Below are 13,933 nucleotides of genomic sequence, written 5' to 3'. Positions count from 1 at the left end.
CACAAACAGATTGGTTTTTATTTCAGTTGATCCTAATTACCTGAAGCCTCAATTGGACTCGCATGTTGCCTGATGGGAACTTTTTCTGTGCCATTGAATGTTTGGAATTTTGTGAAATGCAGAAGCGAGAAGTCAGACCATAGCCAACATCATTAAAAGCTGGAAACAGTCGAACAGTTCAAATCAAGGCTACTAAATCAATAATGTTATAACTCTTGGGAAAAGAGCTGGATTATAATACCCAGGATTGGAGGATGGGGAAACACTGTTCTAATTATTAAATGAATGCTTTGAGTTATCAAGGGTAAAGGATCCAACCACCCATTTCTAAAAGATTCTTCTAATGCAGGGTGATGGGAGAAAACATAGCATCTCCCAGCAAGCAATGGGTGAGGGCAGGGTACACCCTAGACAGAACACCAGTCCATGGCAGGCCAGACATAGCCAAACAGCAGCTTTGCCTCAGGGCCAGTTTTCCCAGAAGCCAGTTAAGCTACCTGGATGTTGGAGCATCTGGAGGAAACCCACACCAATCCCAGAATAGTATGCAATCTTCATGCACCTAGCACCCCAGGAACTGAACCCAGGGCCCTAGCACTGAGGCAGCCATGCCAACCAATCCACCCCCATCCTAACCAGTGCAAAGAAAAATCTTTAAGCAAAATTAGGTTAATTGATGAATTGAGTAGACAGATCGAGAAAAACCCCAACCCCTAACCCTTGGCTGATACCACTTCCTACAGGTGTCAGAGGTGCATTTCGATTAACACCTGCTGGAGTCCTGAAAGACAGCTGCAGGAAAGAGACCCTGCAGACAGCAGCTATAGTGCAGCTTCCTGCAGAAACAGATTAAAAAACAGCAAAAGAACCACACCAGCTTTGGGAAGGAAAATGTTTTTTTTATTGCAGATGGAAAGGAAAAGTCAGTGATAGAAGTATTTATACAAATGAAGCAGCTTAAAAGATAGGACACATGCACTTTTAAAACCACCGTGATCTGTGACGATACCCAGTATGCACACACACGCCACCCTCCTGACTGTGCTCATTTCAGTTTGCTCACAGACTTGCACAGGACAATGTGTTGGGACGTGACGTGAAGATCTCTTCAAACACCAACTCTAAAAGCAACATGCTGTTCTCAAAATAGAACCAACAGTGACTGAAATCTTCTTTTCCAATACAGGTTGCTCTCCACCCCCCCAAAGTCATTTTTTTAGAAAAGAAGACTTATCAAAACATTCACATTGGAGCTCAAGGGGGTGAAAAACTTTTGGGGTTTCCTTGTACATCACAACCAAAAATACCTTTTTTCCCCTTCCATGATGTAGGGTTTTAGTGTGATGATTGAAAAAATAAAGTGGGAAGATGTGGCATATTTAAAAAAAACATTTTTCTTTATCAAAACTCTTTGATAATTTTATTAAAAAAAAAACTTTTCAGTATCATTTTAAAGTGCTTAAGAGCAGTCTCCTTAAGAATGAACATTAAAATATCTAGTAGTTCAGGTGGGTAGCTGCAACAGGCTGCAGAGGAACAAGTAATAGGTTTATTCCAGGCTGGAAGAGAAGAAGGCTGCACGGCCGAAACGTTGCGTTTTATTTCTTCTCTTTTCAGCCTGGAATCAACCTATTACTTGTTCCATTAAAACATCTAATACCACTGATTTTTTATTTATTTTTAAACATCTGTCTCTCAATACATCGCTACCATTACAGAGGAGATTCAGAATACTCACTGGACCAGGTTAACATAGTGTAGTGAAAAGTGTTTCTCATTCTGGGAGTTTGCTGGGGTTGCTGTTTAAGCAAGAAGACCACCCACTTACTGACATTCGTGGTCTTCGACTAAGGCTCGGGAGAACTCCAGGCTTTTGTGCTTCTAGAATTCGGTGGTTGGTGTTCAGGTTTAGATAACGGGTTTAGTTAAGTGAAACTAAAAGAACTGTTTTCCTCAGCTCTACAGTAAAAACAGGAACCCCCCTGTCCTCACTTATGGGTTTGCTGTGGACATCTGCGCCCTAATGTCCCAGAGGATGTCAGCCTGTCCTGTCATCAAGGGTTATAGTGCCTTCCTGTTTCCTGCCTAGACATGAGCTTTATGCATCTTAAATTCATCCAATTCTGCAGCTTTGGAAAATATTATGGAGTTTGTGGATTTGAAGAATTACAGCTGGCCATAGCTGTACAGTAACGCAAGTCCTGATCGTTAACTCAATCGGATCCTATGAGGAAAACAAGTCCCAGAAGGCTTTGCAAGAACCGAACCAGAACCTCATTACGCAACCTTCCAGAGGAGGCCAATCTTATCGCCAATCATACAAGTCTTGGGAACGGAAACTGAAACTGATCGACTAAAAAGCAAAAATCACACTTTGGACTTCACTGTCCCAATACCTTTAGAGGGCACTGTATATAACGCATCATCATTGTATATAATCTTAATGCATATCACACTTCATACCCCAAGGATCTAATTTAAAATATCATGAAACAAGCATATAGATAAGAGAGTATATGTAAAACTGACTAAACTTGAAAACCATTCCAGTACACACAGCTATTCAGCCAGCCCCCACTAGAGAGGTGTGGGCATGAGGGAATATCTCAATTTTAGTGCACAATGTAAAAAAAAAAACCTGGTGATAAAGAGATGAATGCTAAAAATAAAAAGTCTTTTGACACCTGAGAAATACCATCATTGTAGAAAACAGACCCACTTCGTCCCTAGACAAACGGATTAAAACCAGACAGGTGCAATACGCAGGCTGGCCAGCAGGGAGCATTGTTCAGCAACTTCACACGTCCTCTGTGTCAGTGGTTTCAACTGCCTTTGCAGGGCCCTTATGAAATCGGGTCACTCAGCATCTGTTATAACAATTGAATCTCTTGGTGCATCGGGAAACCTATAAGAAAATAACTGCAACAAACTAAAAAAAAAAAGTTATGCGCAAGAGGCTACTGGAGATTGGCACAGTAAACTCACAAGACTGCTGGTTAGTAGGAAATGGCAAGATATGGAGAGATGCAGTGCTGTTTCTGAAGCTGGAGTAAATTAAGGCCAACCACTATCTCACACTGGTAAATCCTGAGGTGTGATATGCAATATTAGTGGATTTGCTTTAATGGAATCACGAGCCGGGGAAACGGACAAGGATTTCTCCGCCTGGCAGTTCCAGACCCAATCCAGGCCCGGTTCCAGCTGCACGGCCCTTGGACCCCAGCCGACACCGAGACGCTGCGCAGTTTCCGCCGGGTTTGGGGGCCGGCTGCCCGTAAACCGCCGGCTCCTCCCAGAGCCCTGCAGCTGGCCACGCCGGAACTGGATGGGACTGCTCCGCAGCGGCAGGCTGTGTGGGTCTCGGGGAGCATCCTGCCCAGCCGGGGGCGAGGCCGGGGAGGGGGGAGGGGGGGGCGTGCCCTCACGGGTGCATCAAGGCCGCCTGCTCGTGAGCGAACAAGAAGTTTGAGAGGCTGGACACGTGGTCGGAGGCGAGGAGGCAGCTTGTCTCGTCCAGGCTGCCGTCCCCGGCCATGAAGGGGTCGGCCATCAGGAAGGTGCAGTCGGGCAGCCCGATGCCCGGGTCCACCTGCGGGCTGGGCGCCCCGGTACCTTCCACCTGCACCGGGTGGTCCGGGAGGCTGAGCGTTTGGTCAAACATCAGAACGTCAGAGGGGGTCAAGCCAGCAGCTGCAGGAGAGACAGAGCGAGGAGGAGGGGGGCTTCAGCAACATGTCCCCTTCACTCGAGACAGGACACTCGCTTCCTAACTCCCCACCCCTGGCAAAAACCCCACTGCAGCCTGCTTGGAGCCATGTCTGGCTGCACTGTCAAGGCCAGCAGTTACACAACCACAACCCTGGGGTCCTGGGTTCAATATCTGGTAATTAGCACCTGGACTTGATCTGGAGAATCACCCAGAGAGGAGTAGACAGACTCAGGCTAAGCCCAGGAGGGAGAGCAGAACTGCAACTCACCGTCCGCGTCGCCATTCTTTACGTCACAAAGAGGGCTCATTGCGCTCATAGGCGCCACGCCTTCCGGATACACAGCAGGGTCTTGTGGAGTGTCTGTTGTGTCCACAGAAGGCTGAGCTTCTACTGTGTTCCTGAAGCGACCAATAATAAAAGAGCAGTTTTACCCATCAGGCCTACAGCCTCATCTTTCAAACCCAGGGACATTAAGTTGAGCTCCTTCATCGCACTGTGAAAGTGCCATCTTCACCAGCAGTAGCCGTTCATTTTGAAGATGTTTCACTGCAGAGGAACACCAAGCCTCTGACTACACCTAGGCAACTGATGACTCGGCACTAAGCAGGGCTTCCCCCCTGCCCATGCATTTGCCATGACTCGGCACGTCTCTCCATCGCCATGTTTGGTTCTAATTCTCTGGAGACATCTGAGCCTCAGCTTCAGTCCACCTGGATCAGAAGGACTGTACATCCCATAGTACTGATTCACCAGGGGATTGATTTAGGTATAGGAATCTGAATCTGAATCCTAGTTCACTAACGAAACAATGATAATGTAGGAATAAGAAGCTATCCAGCTGGTGGAAATCGGACCTGGAGCAGAGTTGAACCTACCTCCACTCACACCTTCTGAAAGAAGGCACACATGGTTAAAATGAAGACATACGTTTGTTTCTATCACGACAACAAGAAGTGTAGTTCACATATCTAGTTCTACTGGCCGAAATATTAGTTATCACAAGTTAAATGAAAATTCCCCTCTAGCGGGGTTGGGCTGGAGGACCAGGAGACAGACTTCCATCACCTTCCCTGGCCAGAAAAATCCCCTGATCTCACTCCTGGTGGAAACCAGTGGAACCAGTGCACCTGTCCGGTTCAGTCCCCACACACCACCACCCTCCTCACACCCCCAGCTGAAGGCCATCCTGCTGCAGGAATGGGATGGGATTGGGCTGCAGATAGATCAGATCCCGGAGGAATCCGTGTGGAATCCAATTTCACAGAGAGCTAATATGTAGGTCAGAAAGGGTTTCTAACATTTGGGCCAGAGAGAAGCCTTAAACACATTTGCACAAACTATACAGAACTAAAAACATCACTTACTCTGAAGAGACGAAGACCAGCTTGTGTTTGAGGTAGTCTTTATAACTTTTCTCATCTGGAACAAAAATGTGGACAAATGCTTTTACCCACTCCAAACACCAGTATACACACACACAATCACATACCCCATGTCTAAAGAGTTTCCAAAGCACTGCAAACCTTCAGAACTACACAAATTATCAGGTTTTGCCAATATATGCATTTTTTTAAAATACGTATGTAGGAGGGCAAGAAATATTTCACAATCACTTTAACATATTAAGAAGTCACTTATTGAAAAACACAGCACTGGAAATCCCAGTTGCATATATTGTATAGATTTGTTTAAGTCTCGGAGGCTTTCACATTGCGTTCTTCATTGCCACCTCAATCTCAGCTCATGCTGTCCTCTCTAACTGGAGCATGGGGGAGAGGGTCATATTTTGTCAAGTGTCAAGATCTGCATTCCACTGATTTTAAAAGCGTCCCTTTCCAGTGCGCCTGCTTTCTCGATAAGAGGATAAAAATGCTGCATCCTGTCTGGGGGAGCTTGATCGCAGGGACCTCTCCCAGAAAGAGCCCTGACTCTGCTCCCAGTATGACGCACAAACGCCAGCTGATTCAACACAGAGCCAATGGATGGACACTTTTCCTACTGTATGTATCCTCGCGAAACTAACCCAGAAGTCCAGACCTGAGCTTATCCCCGCTTCTGTAATGTTAAGCGGGACACCAGTCTGTCACGGGGCTACCCGCCACCATGCTCCCTGCCACTGCAGCTTGACGTGACTGGGAAGGGGGGGGAATGTGTACCCAAGAGGTACCGCAGTTTCTATAGGGGGCACGTTAACCTCTCCCCAATCTTCCACTTGTGAGTTCAGAGCCCCACTGTACATACAGTTGCACTGCGTCTCACCACCCCTCCCCGCCACCCCCCCCCAAGGCCCAATCCCTTACCTGTGTTACTGTGCGAGTAGTATTTCCCAAATGCCTCGTCCTTGGGAATGTTGGGATACAGGTACTTCAAAGGGTTTTCAGGTACGTTTTCTGCCACCAGGATCTGGAAATTCCGGATGATCTCAGGCAAGGGGATCTGTTTGAGGTCTTCCCTGGTGAAGGGCTGTACAGAGCGCACACTGGGCTTCCCTGAGAGACACAGACACAAGGCGATTACAGATAACAGATGTGTGTTGCAATGTCTGCAAAATTCTTAGGAACCCCAAGTCTAATGAACAGACCCCAGTAGGGGGCAGTATGGGGGGTTGGGCTGGAGGAGCAGGAGACAGACTCCCATCACCTTCCCTGGCCAGAACGATCCCCAGACCTCACTCCTACTGGAAACCACTGGAACCAGTGGACCTGTCCAGTTCAGTCCCCACACACCATCACCCTCAGAAGTACCTGCGGATACTTCAGATCCCAGTGGAATCCATAAGGATGTTCTCAGAGACACCTCATGTGAGGTGGTTCCCAATATTACTGTAACATTTGGGGGGACAACAACACGTGTTTGGGTATTGGGGTGTCACATTTTATTCAGAAAATATTAACAAGAATATGATGGGCAGCACGATGGCGCAGTGGTTAGTAGCACTGCTGCCTCAGAGCGCTGGGGCCCTGGGTTCAATTCTGGACATGAGGTGCTACCTGTGTGGAGTCTGCATGTTCTCCCCAAGTTGTGTGGGTTTCCTCCCACAGTCCAAAGACATGCTGGTAGGGCGATTGTAAGGGTGTGTGTGTGTGGACTGAGAGGGACTAGCGTCCCATCCAGGGTGTACCCTGTCTTGCACCTGTCCCCTACAACCCTGAATTGGATGAACTGGTTAGAAAACAGCTGGGCTGATGTATTTTTTGGACACTATACATACACACATTCAAGAAGAGATCTTTGGTACACTGGTACAGTTAACATGCATATAAGAGTCAAATGTTTTCACAGGCCCTTTAGGTCTTGTAGGTGCCTCCTCTGTGCCTGTTGGATAATACAACCCTGTGTGAATGGGGGTCCCAGGAGGTGACGGCTCAGCTCACCTCTTAGGCCCTTTTGGCACCATGAAAGGTTAGAAAATGGATGGATGAAAATGTTAAATGCAATCTGATGAGAGGGGGTAAAGATGGAAAGCAAGAGCTTCTGGGCTGGAGAATTGGAATCATTTATTGTTCTGGCTAGAAATCATCAGCACTTCCCACAAGGAACCGGGCCAAGAGTTCCAATTGTCCTAGGACAGGAAAGCCTTCTTTCCAGCAAGCCCCCCTCAGGGAATTACCACAGTGTGTAACCCAGTCGTACACACACTGCGCTCCCAGATCACTGCCTGCATTTTGAGCTACCTTTAGTAATGCATGTCTAGAGACAAGAAAGCAGATGCATTCTAGGAGTCAAGAGAATGTCCCACACTGACAGGCTGAAGGAACAGATAATCTGTAGTCTGAAGGAAGATTCCTGCATTGACAAGCTGAGGGAACTAAGTCTCTTTAGTCTGAAGGGAGTGTCCTGCACTGACAGGCTGAAGGAACTGAGTCTCTAGTCTGAAGTCTCTTTAGTCTGACTGGTTCCGGGATTGGGTGAGATTATAGGATCAATTAGCTATGAACTATCTTATGGACAAGATGGGCCAAACAGCTCCTGTCAACTATATCTATTCCAATGAATAATGATGCTGCTGGGGACTGAATTTGGTCAATGGGTGTGATGAGGCTGACAGCTCCCTGGGACTCTGCAGAGGATCCTAATATGACAAACGATAAGGACTTGAAAATGGGTAAGCTTACAGTTCAGCACAGCAAAGAACCTCCCTGTCCCCAAATATGAATAACACAAGGGGTTGCATTAGCGGTAGAGAAGGGGAAGATGTGGTGATTGAAGTATACACTGCAATGCATGCTGGGAAGGCAGGCTGAATGGCTAAGGGGGCAGGAGTTACATCAAAGGCAAGAGCTGGGTGATGACCACTCTCCTAGGCCTTCATTGCCAACTGCTTGTGCGGGGAGATCCATGGGACTGCCCTGTGCTCCCCCTCCTTCTGGTGCCCACCCCCCCTCTGCAGCTCCCCCCCTCATGCCCTGAGGGCTCACCTTCAACAGAGTACTCCACCCAGGAGAAGGTGATGGCGCCGTCCCTGGAGCTCTCACTGAAGCGCAGCAGGAAGGTACCGTCCTGCTTCTTCTTCAGCAGCACCTTCTCACTTCCTTTGCTCACAAAACCCATGATGTATCTGCAGTGACACAGGGGGAGACTGTCAGTGAGCACCCCTCCTCACACCGCAGAGCTTCACCTATCCTGCAGAGGGCCGACTTGTCAGTGTGAGGTCTTCTCTCAACACACAGCTACATCTCCATCTTCTGCTCCTATTAGTACTCCTGCTCCTATTTGTACTGCTTCCACTACTACTGCTATTTGTGCTCCTGCAGCTATCAATACTCCTTTTCCCATTAGTACTCCTGCAGCTATTAATACCCCTGTTCCCATTAGTACTCCTGCTCCCACTCCTACAGCTATCTGCACTCCTGTAGCTTTTAATACTCCTACAGCTATCTGCACTCCTGCAGCTATTAATACTCCTGCAGCTATCTGCACTCCTGCAGCTATTAATACTCCTGCAGCTATCTGCACTCCTGCTCCCACTCCTGCAGCTATTAATACTCCTACAGCTATCTGCACTCCTGCTCCCACTCCTGCAGCTATCTGCACTCCTGCAGCTACAGTGGTGTGAAAAAGTGTTTGCCCCCTTCCTGATTTCTTATTTTTTTGCATGTTTGTCACACTGAAATGTTTCAGATCATCAAACAAATTGAAATATTAGACAAAGATAACACAAGGAAACACAAAATGCAGTTTTTAAATGAAGGTTTTTATTATTAAGGGAAAAAAAAAAGCTGAGTTCAATTTCTCTAGCCACACCTGTTCTCAATCAAGAAATCACTTAAATAGGACCTGCCTGACAAAGTGAAGTAGACCAAAAGATCCTCAAAAGCTAGACATCATGCTGCAATCCAAAGAAATTCAGGAACAAATGAGAAACAGAGTAATTGAGATTTATCAGTCTGGAAAAGGTTATGAAGCCATTTCCAAAGCTTTGGGACTCCAGTGAACCACAGTGAGGGCCATTATCCACAAATGGCGAAAACATGGAACAGTGGTGAACCTTCCCAGGAGTCGCCGGCCGACCAAAATTACCCCAAGAGCGCAGTGACAAAAAAACCCACAACAACATCCAAAGAATTGCAGGCTTCACTTGCCTCAGTTAAGGTCAGTGTTCATGATTCCACCATAAGAAAGAGACTGGCCTGCATGGCAGAGTTTCAAGACGAAAACCACTGCTGAGCAAAAAGAACATAAAGGCTCGTCTCAGTTTTGCCAGAAAACATCTTGATGATCCCCAAGACTTTTGGGAAAATACTTTGTGGACTGACGAAACAAAAGTTGAACTTTTTGGAAGGTGTGTTTCCCATTACATCTGGCGTAAAAGTAACACAGCATTTCAGAAAAGGAACATCATACCAACAGTAAAATATGGTGGTGGTAGTGTGATGGTCTGGGGCTGTTTTGCTGCTTCAGGACCTAGAAGACTTGCTGTGGTAAATGGAACCATGAATTCTGCTGTCTACCAAAAAAGCCTGAAGGAGAATGTCCGGCCATCTGTTCGTGACCTCAAGCTGAAGCGCACTTGGGTTCTGCAGCAGGACAATGATCCAAAACACAACAGCAAGTCCACCTCTGAATGGCTTAAGAAAAACAAAAGGAAGACTTTGGAGTGGCCTAGTCAAAGTCCTGACCTGAATCCGATTGAGATGTTGTGGCATGACCTTAAAAAAGCGGTTAAGGCTCGAAAACCCTCCAATGTGGCTGAATTACAACAATTCTGCAAAGATGAGTGGGCCAAAATTCCTCCACAGCGCTGTAAAAGACTCATTGCCAGTTATCGCAAACGCTTGATTGCAGTTGTTGCTGCTAAGGGTGGCCCAGCCAGTTATAAGGTTTAGGGGGCAATCACTTTTTCACACAGGGCGATGTAGGTTTAGTTGTTTTTTTTCCCTTAATAATAAAAACCTTCATTTAAAAACTGCATTTTGTGTTTCCTTGTGTTATCTTTGTCTAATATTTCAATTTGTTTGATGATCTGAAACATTTCAGTGTGGCAAACATGGAAAAAAAAAAGAAATCAGGAAGGGGGAAAACACTTTTTCACACCACTGTAGCTGCAGGAGTGCAGCTATTAATACTCCTGCTCCCACTCCTGCAGCTATTAATACTCCTGCTCCTATTAGTACTTCTGCTCCCACTCCTGCAGCTTTTAATACTCCTGCAGCTATCTGTACTCCTGCTGCTCCCACTCCTGCAGCTATCTGTACTCCTGCTCTTATTAGTACTCCTGCAGCTATTAATACTGCTGCTCCCACTACTGCAGCTATTAATACTCCTGCTCCTATTAGTACGTCTGCGCCCACTACTGCAGCTATTAATACTCCTGCTCCTATTAGTACTTCTGCGCCCACTACTGCAGCTATTAATACTCCTGCTCCTATTAGCACTCCTGCAGCTATCTGCACTCCTGCTCCTATTAGCACTCCTGCTCCCACTCCTGCAGCTATCTGCACTCCTGCTCCTATTAAAATTCCTGCTCCCACTCCTGCAGCTATTAATACTCCCGCAGCTATTAATACTCCCGCAGCTATCTGTACTCCTGCTGCTCCCACTCCTGCAGCTATCTGTACTCCTGCTCTTATTAGTACTCCTGCGCCCACTACTGCTGCTCTTATATCTAGTATTTGTGTAGTTAAACTTCTATCATGTTCTCTGCCCACTCCTGTGACTCTGTGACCTAGCGACCTACCCGTCCTTCCACAGTTTCTCCAGGAAGTTCTTCACCAGCACCAGGATACCATCGAACCACAGCCAGAAGGAGAAGCCCAGACCAGGCAAGTTCTCCTGCAAAGAAAGAGCAGATTCCTCAGCTCAGGGACACAGCCACAGAGCACAAAAAAAAACAAACATCAACCTTCTCTCTGCCTTTATCAAAACCAGAAAACACGCTGGAGAAGATGGCAGATCGTTCCACCCTCTCCTGTGGTAAGGGTCTCCGAGTACCACAGCATTTTGGAATTGCTCTGCTGCTGTTTGACCTCCTCCCCAGCAGGGGGAGAAGCTCCTCCTTCCCCTCTCTAGCTCCGTGGCTCCTTACAAAAGAGACTTCTGCACTTTGTACTTCCTGAGTGGCTTCCCTGGCTCTCCTGCCTCCTCCCCTCTCCCAGCTTTTGTTCTTCTGTGCTATTTAATCTTTGCTGTCTGCCCTGTCTTTCTCAAGAAGGCTTCATAGCTGAAATGTTTTCTCTCTTCTCTTTTCAGCATGGAATAAACCTTTTACTTGTTCCTTTGAATATTCACACTGATCTCCTGTGCAAGTGGCTTTGGAAGACGCATTCAGGGCAATCAAAGATGGCACTGTGTTCAATTATTTCATTAGTCAGGACTAATGTAAAATATAAAAATCATTAGACTGGGCTTCCACACAGGTCTGAGAGTGTTACATGTGTCCATTTGAGGAAACCTAAAAATAGAACTGCAGCAAAGCCCACTGAGGTCAGGGTTAAAGCACAGTCCAGTGCAGTATAGCCCAGTGAGATCAGGGTAGAAACAACACATAGCAGCAAAGCCCAGTGAAACTGTGGTAGAAGCAGAGAACAGAGTAGTAAAGCTCAGGGAGAACAGTGTAGAAATACAACACAGAGTAGCAAAGCTCATTGAGATTAATAGTAATAATGTAGCAAATTATACATTCTGTTGGAAAACATGGCAGACTAATGGGCAGAGCGGTGGCTCTGCGGCTAAGGATCCGCGCCTGTGTCTGGAAGGTTGCCGGTTCAAATCCCGCAGCCGGCAGAGGAATCCTACTCTGTTGGGCCCCTGAGCAAGGCCATAAACCCCAACTTCTCCAGGGGCGCTGTACAATGGCTGACCCTGCGCTCTGACCACAAGCTTCTCTCCCTGTCTGTGTGTCTGTGTCTCAGGGAGAGCAAGCTGGGGTATGCGAAAAGTTGAATTCCTAATGCAAGAAATTGTATAGTGCTAATAAAGCAACATTATTATTAATATTATCATTATTAGACTGAAGTGAAAACACAGTAAAACCACAGGAAGGCTGCTTAGTTGGGAATATGGAGTTAGGGATTGCTGATCCGGGTCCCGACTGAGTAGAGCTGTTCAGCAGAGGAAGCAGGATGTCAGAAACGAAACAGAAGACTTCACACCTTGGAGAACCTCGCCCAGGTGACCCTGAAGGAGTCGTAGTTCTGCTGCTTCCCTGCAGGCGACAAGATGTCAGGTCAGTCAACCGGCTACTCAGCAAGTCAGGACTGATGCAAGCCTGCGTACCACGCATGCAAGGCACAGAACAAAAGCTGCACTAAGAATACGGGCTCTAGTGCAGGTTAGGATCACTTTGTAGTAAGGGAAAAAAATACCTTAAAAGTTCATTATTCTTAACTGAAACACTTGTTTCAGTTAATAATAATAAAAGCTTTCAGACTGATGGTCCTTTTTTCTCTCGAAAACCACTCAAAGTGCCCCCTATCACAGGTGACAGGAATTACAGAGAGGCGGCTGTGGCTGTGAAAAGGAGCCCTCTGGTGGGTGGGCCTGTCACAGGGGGCGTCTGCCTGTCTATCCTGCCGGACAGCAGCCAGACATACATTAAGTTTCACTGGGTAGCTAAATCACAGTAGAATGAAAAAGCATCTTGGCCGCCGAGCCACTGTCAGGTGAAGGTTCACCTTCTCTGTTCAGCTATGTTTCCAGTTTTAAGTGTGGAATGAAGTTTGACTTGTCCTATTACAAATGTATTGTATCATGTGACGTCTGGCTCAGGCTGCTCTAAAAAAAAAGTACAGACATACAAACACAGCTGTAAGGTACAAACCAGGGCTCTTCTATTTACAGTGGAGGAACAAAAAAAATCTAAAAATAAAAAACACAACAAAAAGTGATTTCATCAGTCCCTCTCCAACACACTGAGCAGATAACCTATGGAAAAAAAACTGTCTTTCTCCTAGACTTCACACAAACTCTTCTAAAAATTTCAAACTTGGATCACTGTTCCTGGTCTCTTGATCTGCTGCCAGAAAGATGAGATTTCTTCCTCCTGGCGATTCTGCACACAGAGGGTCCGCCCTCATTTCCCAGACAGCCGATAACCAGGAAGAGGATTTCTGGATCAGATGTCCACTGGGCCTGAATATACTTAACTTTTTAGAGTATTTGAACTCGCACACAGTTCAGGTAACTGTGGGTAGAGGACAAAGCTCTTTTTTGAGAATGCTCATGTGCGACCTGTGCAATACATTTTTATTTATATTGTGCAATACAACTTTTTGTGTGCTGTTCTGTTCTGGTTTGTTCTTTGTGTGTTCTGGACTGTGAGTAACTCTTCTTAGTGCACTTCTCACTGTACTGATTGTTTGTATTATTATTATTGTACCATTCGTTACGCTGTTGCTGTGTTGTCTGTGTTAAGCTGCTGTTGCACTGCAATTTCCCTCACGGGATCAATAAAGTATCTAAAGAGTCCCCCTCACGACACACCTGCCCAGCAGAGGCATACGCACCAAAGAGCTTCCGCGCAATCATGCCGAGCTGGTCTGAGTCGAGCCCCCTCTTTGTCATCGACAGGAACTGCCAGCTCAGCATCTCCGCCAGCTGAGGCCAGGTCGCGCTCGAGGAGCTGTTGAAGAATTCTATGTTCTGGCAAAACGGGGGAAACAACAGGGACTTAGGCGCTTCCTTGAACAGGTGACGGGCACCACCCCAAGACCCCTGGACGGGGTGTTACAACTCAAAGGTTTCAGCAGAGGAGCAGAGCAAAACAGAGATGTGTTTCCGAGTGA

The 13,933-nt window shown here is 46.7% G+C and overlaps 1 protein-coding gene across 2 annotated transcripts in view; it reads right to left on the bottom strand.

Moving 5' to 3' along the window:
- Positions 1-878: 878 nt before the first annotated feature.
- stat2 (signal transducer and activator of transcription 2) overlaps positions 879-13,933 on the bottom strand; it is a 38,685-nt gene continuing 25,630 nt past the window's right edge. For both annotated transcript variants that reach the window (XM_088633391.1, XM_088633392.1), the window contains exons 17-24: positions 13,655-13,790; positions 12,302-12,354; positions 10,888-10,982; positions 8,129-8,268; positions 6,011-6,199; positions 5,075-5,129; positions 3,978-4,108; positions 879-3,690 (exon numbers count right to left, since the gene is read on the bottom strand). In XM_088633391.1, coding sequence (XP_088489517.1) covers positions 3,422-3,690; positions 3,978-4,108; positions 5,075-5,129; positions 6,011-6,199; positions 8,129-8,268; positions 10,888-10,982; positions 12,302-12,354; positions 13,655-13,790 — 1,068 coding nt within the window. In that variant the 3' untranslated portion in view covers positions 879-3,421. The remainder of the gene's footprint in view (positions 3,691-3,977; positions 4,109-5,074; positions 5,130-6,010; positions 6,200-8,128; positions 8,269-10,887; positions 10,983-12,301; positions 12,355-13,654; positions 13,791-13,933) is intronic.

Source organism: Lepisosteus platostomus, chromosome 1, assembly GCF_059453375.1.
Source record: "Lepisosteus platostomus isolate fLepPlt1 chromosome 1, fLepPlt1.hap1, whole genome shotgun sequence".
NCBI classification, from domain to species: Eukaryota; Metazoa; Chordata; class Actinopteri; order Semionotiformes; family Lepisosteidae; genus Lepisosteus; species Lepisosteus platostomus.
This window is presented reverse-complemented; position numbering and strand designations above follow the sequence as displayed.